Here is a 13,750-nt window from a genome sequence, read left to right on the forward strand (position 1 = left end):
ATTAAAGGGGGTTTAAACTTTATATGGTCATAATTTTTGAAAGCTAAAATATTTTACTGGGAAATTTAAAATTTATCGATGAATATTAGTCTAGTTAAAAACAGTACAAAACATATTTCATCAACTTGTTGCTCTCACGTTTGGGGCAGGGGGGCACAAAATTTGGTGCTTTTTTGTTCCCAGCCTCCAATCATCGCAACTTTTTTGCAAAGCATCCTTATTTGACATAAGTATAAACATATAAATGTTTGGAGTTTGCTCAATGTCTGGAAGTTAGCTATCTCAAAGACCAAAAAAAGCTGGTTCCGGCTCTGTAGATATATATATTGATAAATGATTTATACTGCTGGAAATACAACTCTCGTCTGTTTAAGAGTGTTCAATATCTTTTTTAAAAAAAATATACCAAAATATATTAAAATAATTTAAATGAAAAAATACAACTTTATAATGGTACTTAAAGTTTCATGCCATTCGGCAATCATCAGCCATATTATTCAAATATAAAATAAAAACCGTTACAAAAAATACAAGTTGCGCAACAAACTCACCGCTAATGATATAAATTCAATTAAAAGCAAAGTACCAATTTAAAAGAAAATAGTTTGAAATAATAATAGAAAGAACTAATTAAACGTAACAATAAATCGCCGTCAATTTTTCTACACCTTTTTTTTCGGCAAAAATGACAAAAGATTATTTTTTATTTTATTTTATTTTGTAAAATTTTTGTGTTTGAATTTTCGTTTTGTAGTTTTTGTGTTTTGCCTTTTCGTTTCTGTAAAGTTTGTTTTTATTTGTGCTGTTTTGCTAGTTATTTTTATTTTTGTTTGCTGTCGCTATTGAATGTTTTTGTTTGCTGTTGTTATTGAGTGTTTTTGTTTGCTGTTGTTATTGAGTGTTTTTGTTTGCTGTTGCTATTGAGTGTTTTTGTTTGCTGTTGTTATTGAGTGTTTTTGTTTGCTATTGTTATTGAGTGTTTTTGTTTGCTGTTGTTATTGAGTGTTTTCAGATTTTTGGTCTTATAATTTAACTTATAATTTCTTTTTAAAATCGTTATTATTATTATCTTTTAGTTAATTTAGCTTACGCATACTTTTATTTATTATTATTGCTGTTAATTTTTGCTTGTTTGTTTATTTTATTTTTAGGTGTCACTCCAATGACTATTTTTTAACTATATGAGTGACACCTAACCTAATTTTGTTAAATTATAAAAAACTCGTAATTTTTAAATTTTTTGGTTGAATAAATGGAAATTGAAAAAAAAAAAAAACAGTTTATATAAATGTCCAGTGGAAATATTTACAATATCTAAAGAGCGTTAGCAATGCTATTTTACGCATGCGCGTTTGACATTTTAACTCATGCGAGTTAAAATAATAAACTTAAAAATTCGTGGTTTATAATATAAAGTACTGACTATTAACCCATGCATTTAAAAAATATACGCAAGTCCGTCGCACCAAAGGGCTACTATTATTTGTTGAAAATATATATTAACATATATTAGTAGTACTAAGTAGTTGTAAGGAAGCTCGCAGAAGACTAAGAAAAGTCTTTTCATCGAGAACCTTTAAAACACAAAATAAACTAAAAATTTAAAGAGTAAATCTATAAAACTAATTTTTGAGGTCTACTGTTCAGTAATATTTTACTATGTATAGTTGCTAACAATTTTTATTTGTTTTTTATTTTTTTTAATTTATGTTTTATTTCTTTTTTATTTGTTTATTTTTATAGCTTAAATTGTTCTTTTTACATTTTATTATATTAATTGTTCTTTTATATTTAATACATATCGATAAAATTGGTTTTGTTAATTATGAGATCTTTTAGTTTTTTCTTCAGGGCAATAAGATTATCCAATTTAGTAAGTTCTATATTTTGAGGTATTGTTTTGTTGTATAAATAGGGGCCACGGTATACAATTAAAAATCTCGAAAATTTTGTTTTTTTATGGGCAGTGTAAAGTTTCCGGTTCCTCGTGTGATATATTTGTTGGCGTTGGTTTAAAAAAGATATTAGTAAAATGAGTTGGGACAAATCCGAGCTTATATTTGAGCATAAATAAAACATTTGGGTAGATGATAATTTGATAGATATTTAAAGCATTCAAGTTTTTAAGTAAAGGATCGGCACGAGTGAATTTATTTAATATAAATTAAAAATAAAAGAGGACCAAGAATGGAACCTTGGGGAACTCTGCATTTTGTTTTTAGTAAATTAGAATGTTTATTATCGTTCGAAATAACACATTGTTGTCTGTTGCACAGATAACTTTTAAACCAATCTAGGCTAGTATTTTTTATTTCGTATTTTTCCTTTTTTTTTAGTAAGATATCATGATTAATTGCGTCAAATGCTTTGGATAGGTCTATAAAAGCTCCTAATACAAATTGCTTTTTATTAAAAGAATCACTTATGCTATTAACTAAATCTAAAATTGCATGTTCTGTTGAGCGCTGTGCTTGAAAGCCGAATTGTTTTTATTTAAGAATTTGTTTTGAATTAGGTATTCATATAATCTATTGTAGATTATTCGTTCAAATATTTTAAAGAAGGTTGGAAGTATTGAGATTGGTCTGTAATTGTTTATTAGAAATGTTTCACCGGTTTTAAAAATAGGTACAATTTTAGCTACTTTTAACTTATCTGGTACTGTTCCAGTTATAATTTTATGATTTAAATATATCGAAAATAGGTTTGCGTATCTCCGAAAAGACATTGACGACGATATCACAGCAAATGTCGTCTATACCTGGAGACTTGTTTGTTTTAAGAGAGTTTATTGCATTTTTGAGTTCATTAATTTTTAGTTCTTTAAATATTAATTCGTAGTTGACACTAGTTAGACAAGTTTCAAATGAGTTGTTTGGACAGTTGACTTTTGAAGCTAGATTTGGGCCTATGTTGACAAAAAAACTATTAAATTTTTCTGAAATTGCATTATTGTTGTCATACTCTTTATTATCTATGACAATTTGAGCAGGTAAGCTATTTATTTTGCAGGTTTTTATCCCAATTATTTTTTTCATGATATCCCAAGTTTTCTTAATATCACCATTTGTGCTTTTGATTTTATTTGAGTAATAGTTTTTCTTTGAATTTTTTAAAGAATTTTCAAACAAGCTTTTTTACTGTTTTTAAACATTTAGGTTTGCCTCATTTCTATTTTTTAAGTACTTAATACAAATTTTTTGTTTTATTTTTGAGGATTTTTTAATACCTTTGGCGATCCATGGACATTTTAAATGTTTTTCTTTTATTAATTTTACTTTAGTTGTGAAGTGCATATTATAGTTTTTTAGGAAAATTATTTCAAAGTTATTATAAGCAGAGTTAGTGTGCCCAAGATTGCATTTATGGTATACCTTATCCCACTCTTTTACCGACAGTGAGTCTTTAAATTGTTGAATAGCAAATTTATTGATTTTTCTTTTATAAGTTTTAATTTTACAACTATTATTAGATTTTTTATCTTGTGTCAAGGAGAAGAAAATAGGAAAATGATCAGATATCTCTGCCTTTATTATTCCTGCTTTTAGAGAAGTATCAAAGAATGAATTAGTTAATATATTGTCTATTGCAGTGATTGAAGTTGGAGTTACTCGAATTGGTTTGTTAATAATTGGGAAGATGTAATGTTGAAGCATTTCGTCAAAAAAAAGTTTCGTATTGGCATGTTTATAAAATTTGGTGTTGGCATATTTTTATATTAGTATTGGCATATTTTTATTATTTAGTATTGGCATGTTTTTAAATATATTTAATGTGACATTCATCAGCTGACTTAAATAAAGATTGACACGTTAGAGTGTTCATACACCGACAGAGGGTTTGGTTTGAACAGAGAAGATTTTAAGCTCAAGTTTTTAAACTTTTTTCTATTTTATTTTCTGAAAATTTTTAAAACGATTTTTTTACAATTACCACAGTTATTGTCGTTGTTTTCTTATTTTGGAAGATTATAGTAGTAAATAAAACTTTTTAAATTCATTTTTGTTACAATTTTCATTCAACAGTTGTTAAATGCTAATAATAGTACTTAATAATAGTACTTTTTTTTACGCAATCATTTTTAAGTTACAGCAATTATTTTTAAGTTACGCAACAAAGTTTTAGCTCTAACCTTTTACATATATAATTAACAATATTGCTAATATATGTGCTCGTTTCGCTAGTGGTTAGAACTGTAGAAAGTGTCCGGTTAACGAGGAAACATCTTCCAATAATTACCCAAATAACACGTATAAATTTCCACTTTTATACTATAAAATAACTACAATATCTTGATGTTTAAGGCTGTCTGGAAAGGGTTATTAAGTGTCTCGAACGAACGACGTGATTTCTAATACTATTCCGAAAAATATTACAAGAATTACGCTTTATAATTTGATAAATTTTAGTATTTTAAACACCTTTGGTACCCGTTGCTTGCCAAAGCCATCATGATCTACAGTATATAATTGACCATCGTTCCAACTTGTTGAAAGTACTTTAGGCTTTCTTAACCAAACATACTTAAAGGGTCTATAGTCTATTTTCCAATCTATATGCATTCTAATTTGAACTTTTTAACGCAATGCCAACCCCTGTCGCAGAAAGTGAACAACCTTTAAGTAAAATAAAATTGATTTAAAAAAATGATTGAAGGGCCACTATAGAACAGGAGCGTCAATCGGATATACATGTTAAAAATGAACACAATTAGCAAAAAATGAATGTTAAAAATGAACACAATTAGCAAAAGATATTGCTATTATTATGTCATCGCACTGTCGCGCGATGACATAATAATAGCAATATCTTTTGCTAATAAAAAAGCAAGAAAAGATTGCTATTAATATTAATTTCAAAGAGGCTATTTATTAATTTTAATCAGTTATTGAATCCTAATGTGTTGAATAAGTGTTATTTAATCCAGATGCAATTTATGAAAATATGGATGTAAAGTAACGGTATTAAAAATAAAAACACATTAATTAACTTGTATAATTGTAAATGCTTTAATTTAAAAATATGCATAGGGGGCGCCTAATTGCTGCTATGCCCCGGGCGTCACAGAAGTTCTCGGCGGCCCTGTACATGGGCAACCTTTTTTACAAAAAATATAGAAAATCTTTAACACTCGTTGCATATAACTATAACAAATTTCTAGAATTATAATTTTAACTACAGTATAAAAAAAAGCATTTTAAATGTTCATATATAATATAGTGCAACAGAAATACTAAAAAAGTAAAACGAAAAAAAAAAAAGTTTAAATTAACTCTACATAATACAAAAAATTGAAAAGTGAAAAAAATTAAAATTACTATAAACATTAATACAAACAAATATAAAAGTTATACATATAAAACATTTCAAAAAGGTACAAATGTGTAATAAATATGTCATTATAAAAGTAAAAAAATGCCTGAAAATGTAACCAAGTCGCAACAAAAATGGTTGAAATATATGTATGTAACAAATGTAGCAAAACATTTTTCAAAATTATACAAAACCAAAATGGAGAAGTTTCCTTATTTTTTCAGGTCCACCCCAAGTGCCTCTAAAAATATTTTTAAATTATATATTAAAAAAATTAATAAATATTAAATTTTATTAAAATTTCTTAAATTTATAGAATATTATAAAGTCATAATATAAACTATAAAACTAAAATTAACAAATAATAAAACTAACTTAATTAACGAGTTCCAGTATAAAAATGGCATTGCATTTGCTTTCATCATATACATCGAATATCTTTCCTGGAAAATTAAGAATAATTTAAATGCTTTATATTAAACAACACACACAAATTTTTCAATATTTTTCAATCATTAATAATAATCTTTACAGAAATACGTTCTTAATATAACAAAATTTGACTTATATTGCAACTTTATTTATATTGTTATATAATACAAGGTTTTTTAATTAGGTATAACAAATAACAGACATTAAATTATTTTATATTTTATTTTAGTTAATTTATAGGGAATAATAAATTAATTTTATATGTATGATAAACAGCAAACTATAATGATAGATGACGCAATAAACCATAAACATTATGTTGGATTTGTGCAACTTAGCTCACCCTGCTCCAACTATGGTGTAGAGTAATTAGCTCACTTTATTTCAAACATGGAGCAGGAGTGGTAGCTCCTATATTTCAACAATGGAGCATAGAAAGCTAGTGCTAACTATAATGTTGTATATTTCTAATTTTTGCAATTGTTCTAATTGTTGTTAATCTATAGCAGAATTATCTTTAAATAAATTTTAACCACTATTTAAACGTATAGGTTCATTTGACGTTTTCTGTCGTGGTCTTAAAAAAATGATATAATAATGACTCTTCCAAAATTATTTTTAAGGTTATCAGCGAGAATCTATTTTAATTACTTATAAGTATTCTATGTTAATTTGTTATTATATCAAAAAATCCTAATAAACTAAGCCTTAATTTGCTAAATATAATATAATAAAAAACCAATGAAAAAAAAAAATGCATGTAAGGCTATCCTTACTGCATTTAGCAAGCAACAGAAAATGAATATTCTCAATTGTTTTTAATGGATGGATCAGCTGGAAGCGGAAAAACAATTAAATACAATTATTTGATAGGCATGGACTGGCATAGCGATTCTTCTTAGAAATGGATATACATTGCATGATTTATTAAAACTTTCTGTCCGAAAATTGGATAACAGGACATGCGATGTAACTCTAAACTCCATGCACAGACACACAATAATACACATAGTAGTTAACCATTAACTAATTGAAGACAAGGTAAGACTAGATATTGAAGACTAGGTAAGACTAGATATTGAAGACTACATAATAGTAGCTTTACCTACCAGATTAAAACTACAGTATTCAAAAACTATTTTTCTAAGATATCTGATAGCATAGAGTTCATGTCTATGTAGCTCAGGAAATGATTTAATTTATAAAGAGGAAAAAAAATATTAAAGATTAGGCATATGTTTGATTTAAAATATTAAACTAATTTATTTATAATTTGTAAATAACATTAAATTACATTTACTTAGTACTTATGTAATTAGCTATAGTATGATACTTATTAAAATTTAAATTTAATATAAATAGCATAATTTAAATAACATTAATACAGCATAATATAAAACATTGTTACGATACAGCATAATATAAAACATCATTGTTACGATACCAGTAGCAAACTTTATGATTTCCATTAATGGTTTTGTTTTTAATTTTTAGAGTTTTTATTAATATGTTTTCATATGTTTCATTGAAAATACATAACTGTACATTTATGTTTATAATTAATTACAAAAGGTGTATTAAATTTGTATTACTTATGTGATTAAGTACTTATTAAAATTGAACTGTAGTTTAAATACAAGCTTTATGATTTTAATTCATAAACTAAAGTCAACAAAGGCCTTATCGAAATCCATTTATAATTTTTAATATTTTAGAGCTTATACAACTTTACTAGAATGAAGTGTATATACTAGAATGAAGTGTATATAGCTCAGAAAATGATTAAGGTTATTAGAAAATCTAAATATGGACAAGGCCTTTGCTATATACTATATGATTAATTAAAAATACTTTTTTATTATTAGTTAATTATACTTATGGGTAGGCTTTTTATGTAATTATTTATATTTAATTCTAAAATATTATTGCAGCATAAAATAAAACAAAGTAAGAGTTATTAAATAAATTTTATTTACCAAGAAAATAAATTTTTATACCCATAAGTCAGAAAAAATGCAGCAAGCGCTAATTTGCCAGTTTTATAAATTAAATTTTTTATAGTTTAACTTTTACTTTAAAATTTTTAGTTTTTGTAAGATTTTAATAGTGTCCGTTTTTAGTGTCCTGTATTAGCTCAAAAAGTTATACAATTTATTTCTAGTTAGTTTACAATATATATATATATATATATATATATATATATATATATATATATATATATATATATATATATATATATATATATATATATATATGTATATATGTATATATATATGTACATATATAATATATATGTACATATATGTATGTATAAATAAATATATATATATACATATATATATATATACACATACATGTATGTATAAAAATATATATATATATATATACACATATATGTACATATATATAATATATATACATACATATACACATATATATATATATATATAAATATATATATATATATATAAATATATATATATATATAAATATATATATATATATATATATATAAATATATATATATGTATATATAAATATATATATATATATATATATATATATATATATATATATATATATATATATATATATATATATATATATATATATATATATATATATACATACATTAGGGTACATCATACTTTTAAAATTTTTGATTTTCAATTTGGCGGATATTTTTTATGGTGCCACTATATGTAAATATTAACTTCCGAAAAAAAAATTGTTTTTACCTAGGCAGGATTGCAGTTTTCAAAATTTTTAAATTATTGAAATATGAAACTATTTAGATTTTTTTATGTATATTACCATATGCTGTGAAATGTGAATAATTTTTTTTTCTAAAAAAAATAAATTTTTGCAGGGAAAAGGGCCTTTTAAGATTGAAAAAAAAAGTTAAAATATAATAAATGATAAATTTTTTAAATAAATTAGGACTTTTATTGGAATTTTTTCATTAGAAATTTTCAGATTTTTTTGAATGACATCTTCATAGTTCAGACAAAATGACTATAATTGAAAGTGTATCGCATGATGTTGTTATTTTACTTGGGGGTTGAAGTGTAAGTTGTTTCTGACTAGTACGACTTTGTAATTATGTCTTTATGAGTTCATCGTGGTTTAAAAACTATATAAAAAGAGTTCGTTTTTTTATTTGCAATCATGTAAATGGAAATTCTAATAAAAATATTAAATTAACTATGACTATTGAAAAAAACACAAGACTCTCTATGGAAACAAAGTTATCAACTTATTTAGGCGGAAGTAAGGATTTTATTCTGTCAGAAATGCCAACTTTAAGAGAAAAGGTCTGCTTATCCAAGAAGCTTTACTCCGAGAAGAAGATGTTAACAGGTAATAATCAAGAAACTCAAAATTTATGAAACAAATTATACATTTAGCATTATGTTTAATATTTTTGCTTTTAGAAGGAATATTTCAGTGAGAGACCTTTCTCGACTACTAGCTAATATTGTTCTTCAGCAGTGGATGAAAGCAAATGCTTTTTTTAAACCTCCAGTGGTTATTGGAAAGAAAACTTTAATGGAGAAAATTGAATTTTTCTGGAACAAGATCAAAGATATAACGGGTGATGCGGAAGTTATCGGACAAATTCTAATTTCATTATTTGAGCATAATAATTAGTTTTTGTGGTTTTATGCGTAGGCATAAACATTCTATAAAATATAAACTTTATTATTTGAAACACAATTATTTAAAATGAGATTAAATGCAGCTGAATGAGAATCTTTTCGAAAGCGACTAAAAATGTTTTTTGTAAATAAACCTAATATAAAAATAAAAAAAAATCGTAAATCATTTTGAAAAGGAAGGATTTGCTCGAAGTACAATATATGATAACCTAAAAAGACTTGAAACTGTTCAATCGTTTTCTGATAGAAAGCACCCTGGTCGTCCGACATCCTGGACTAGAAAAAAGAAAGCCGAATTAACGAGACTTGTCAACAATCGAAAAGGGGTCAGTCAGAGAAAAATAGGTATTAAATTCGGTGTAAATCAATCGACAATTGGTCGTCAGTTAAAAAAAATGAATATTAAATATAGAAAACGTGAAAAGACTCCAAAATACACTATAGAACAACAAATAAATGCAAAGAAAAGAAGCAGGAAACTAGTTAACCAACTCTATAACACAAAATCGCTTCTAGTCATTGATGACGAAAAATACTTTTGTTTTTGCAGGGGACAACATGCCTGGAATTTCTGGATACTACACAAACAACAAAAAGACATGCCCAGAAAGTGTTCGTTTTATAGGAAAAGAGAAATTTCTAAAAAAATTATTAATGTGGATAGCCATATCTGACCGCGGTATGTCCGAGCCATTGTTTCGCACTTCCAAGGCTGTAGCGATCAATTCATCAATCTATATTAATGAATGTTTAGAAAGACGACTTCTTCCATTTATTCACAAGTATCATGGAGACTTTAACTATTTATTTTAGCCAGATTTAGCAAGTTCTCATTATTCTAAAGATTCTCTAAATTGGATGGACCAATATGTCTATTACGTTGATAAAGAATCCAATCCCCCAAATGTGCCTCAAGCACCACCAATTGAAAATTTTTAGGGAAATTTGGCACAGAAGGTTTATGAGGGAGATTACGAGGCAAGCTTCAACAGAGCAAGCTTTGATTGATTGCATTAAACTAAAACTACAAGAAATTGATTTAAACTTTTTACAGTCGCATATGAAAGGCGTCAGAGCAAAATTGAGATCAATTGCAGATGGTGGTGTTTTTTCATATAAAAAATAATATTTTTTTATTAAATGATAAATGCTTTATTTAAAAAAAATACAATAGTAGTTTGTTTTTTTATTTATAAATAAGTTATTGACGTTTTTATTTTGTCCGATAACTTCCGCATCACCCGTTAGCACATGGGAAAGCTTCTAAGACACACATGTCTTCTTGGGAATCAAAACTGAAACAATTGCTAGATATAACATGTTGCAAGTGTGAAATTATGTTATGCAACGAGTTCTGTTTGAAAAATTATTCTTGCGTTGATCAAGTACATATTAAGTGTACTTGTGTGAAAGAGAAAAAAATTCCCAAGGTTGAACTTCCATGGCTTAATGCCCAAAGGGAAAAAAAAGGATCTATTTCAAAATACCAGATGGGTTTCAATGACATTAAAGAGACAGGCAGACAGATTTCGCGAGAGGAGAAAAAAATGAAGAGGAAGTCTCGAGTAGAGAAAAAATTAGAAATGGAAAAAAAAAATAAGGTAGAAAATGACGACGTTGTTGAATGTTTAATTGAGGATAATTCAGATTTAAAAAAAGAAAAGATTTCAGAAGATCCGCTTGAAAACAAGATTTGGAAAAAAAACTATTTGTCAATAAGTCAAACTGCAGAAGTTTCAATAAGATACGATATTTCACCAGCAGCAACATCAGCTATTGTTACATTCTTTCTTCTAGACCTTTTTGAAGCGAAGTATTTGACACCTGATGTGTCTTATTTAGCTGTTGATCCTATGAAAGTAAGAAGAGCAAGGGAAGCAATAATGGAGAGAGTAATAATGTCTGAAGAAAAGTTAACTGACAAAGAACCTGTTAGAGGTTTGTTTATTGATGGAAGGAAAGACTCAACTTTAGTTTTGGAACAGAATCCTCTGACAAATAAATTTCACATAAGGACTATAAAAGAAGAACATATAACTGTGCCCTGTGAGCCTGATGGAAGATACCTTACTAATTACACATCACCTAAAGCTATACCACCAAACAAACCAGCCAAAGAAGCTGCATTTGCTCTTTACAATTGGATGGGCAATAGTTTCCAAGGGCAATCCATGAGTCCTTAGAGGTCGTAGGAGGAGATTCTACAAACTCCATGACAGGTTCAGGAAAAGATGGAGGTTTGCTGTCAAATCTGGAACAATTAGTAAGGAGAAAGTTATTCTGGTCTATTTGTATGCTCCATTGTAATGAATTACCATTGAGGCACATAATTGTTGAAATGGATGGCCCAACTAATTCAAATGATGATTTTGCTGGCCCTATTTATTTTCTATTGGAAAAGCTTTATCTAAAGTCAATAGCATAAAAAGACTTAAAACGTTTGAACCTATAGAACAGCTGGAACCTTTAATTGAAATTCCTGAAAAAGTTCTCAAAACAATGTCAACAGATGCAGCTCTCTGTTATAAGTTGGTACAATGTTTGTCCACTGGCAAGATGGACATAAATCTTTCTAAAGCAAAGTGTGGAAATATTTGCCACAGCAGATGGCTTACTACAGCAGAAGCTTTCATTTTCCTCTATATGAATGATCACACTTTTACTGGTGACGTTCTTCGAAAGTTTTATTTCATCGTAAAATGGGTAGCTCAAGTATATTTTCACATGTGGTATGAAATCAAAGTAAAACACAGTATTTTAGATGGCCCAGGTCATTTAGCAACACTGTTGCGACTGCTGAAAAAACAAGATAATGAAGTTTAAAATATTTACACAAATACACAAAATACATTCAAAATGGAGCATATTTTGCCCACTCGGAATCCCTTATTTTAATGCTTTTGTCAAGCTCAGATGAAGAATTGAGGAAGTTTGCCATTAAAACAATTAAAGATATAAGGAAAACCTCGCAGTTCGGAGACAGCTGTAAGGTCACGAAAAAAGGTTTTTCTCAATACAGAAGCTTTGTCTATCAAAGAGCTAATATATTGGGAGAAGGAAAAAATATCAGAACCAGTGTTTACATGCCAAATCTCTACATACAATCTTGACAAATATCTGGTCACTCATTTTGAAGCTCCGTACTTTCCTTTTCACACACAATCTTGTGAAAGGGCAGTAAAAGAAGTTACAGAAGAAGCACTTTCCGTTTGTGGTTTTGAAAAAAGAGACAGGTTTGTGAGAGCACAAATGAATAACAGAAAAACTTTGCCCAAGCTAAAATCAAAAAAAAATTTTAGTAACCTTTTTTTAATAAAATTGTAAACAAAAACATTTTTATGAATATATTATAACTTAACATTGTTTTGTTTTTAATGTTGTTAAGCTAACAATATTGTTAAGCTGAACTATAAAGATGTCATTCAAACAAATAAAGTCTAAAAATTTCTAATGAAAAAATTCCAATGAAAGTCCTGATTATTTAAAAAATTTATCATTTATTATTTTAACTTTTATTATTTTATTATTTTAACATTTATTATTTTAACTTTTTTTTTCAATCTTATAAGACCCTTTTCCCCAGAAAAATTTATTTTTTTTGGAAAAAAAAAATTATTCACGTTTCACAACATATGGTAATATATATAAAAAAAATCTAAATAGTTTCATATTTTAATAATTTAAAAATTTTGACCCTCCTTGCATTTATGCATAAATGAACAATTTTACCTTTTCGAAAACTGCAATCCCGCCTAGGTAAAAATAATTTTTTTTCAATTTTTTTGAAGTTAATATTTACATATAGTGGCACCATAAAATTTATCCGCCGAATTGAAAATCAAAAATTTTAAAAGTATAATGTACCCTAATATACATGTATATATATAAGTGTGTATATATTTATATGTATATATAAACTAATTTAAAACATCAGATGAACCCTAAAAATAAATTAAAGTTACCATGCAACAGCCAACCAGGAGCCTATTTAATTAAGTGCAAATGCTCCAAAGTGTATGTCAGTGAATCAAAACTTCAAATACGAACAAGGATTCAACAACACCAAAATTTTTTGACTGAAGGCAAGTTAAACTAGTCTGCTTTAGCTTTGCATAAAGTAAATTGCAATGAGGACATTAAATGGGATAAAGCAGAAACACTTAAAGTTGAGGATAAAAATTTTGAAAGAAAAGTCTCTGAAGCCTTGGAGATACAAAAACATTAATGTTCTCTAATGTACAGTGGTATGAATTTGGATAATGGACAATATGTTAAAACAAATTTTTGGACTTTTGGACATTTTTTGGAAATTTTTGGAAATTTTGGAAATTTTTGGACATTTTTTT

At 26.8% G+C, this 13,750-nt stretch overlaps 1 protein-coding gene across 1 annotated transcript in view; it reads right to left on the reverse strand.

Annotated features, from left to right (window-relative positions):
• Window positions 1-4,985: 4,985 nt before the first annotated feature.
• LOC100214548 (sulfide:quinone oxidoreductase, mitochondrial) overlaps window positions 4,986-13,750 on the reverse strand; it is a 28,978-nt gene continuing 20,213 nt past the window's right edge. The window contains exons 8-9 of the mRNA XM_065805898.1: window positions 5,689-5,756; window positions 4,986-5,554 (exon numbers count right to left, since the gene is read on the reverse strand). Coding sequence (XP_065661970.1) covers window positions 5,497-5,554; window positions 5,689-5,756 — 126 coding nt within the window. The 3' untranslated portion in view covers window positions 4,986-5,496. The remainder of the gene's footprint in view (window positions 5,555-5,688; window positions 5,757-13,750) is intronic.

This window comes from Hydra vulgaris, chromosome 09, assembly GCF_038396675.1.
Source record: "Hydra vulgaris chromosome 09, alternate assembly HydraT2T_AEP".
Taxonomy (NCBI): domain Eukaryota; kingdom Metazoa; phylum Cnidaria; class Hydrozoa; order Anthoathecata; family Hydridae; genus Hydra; species Hydra vulgaris.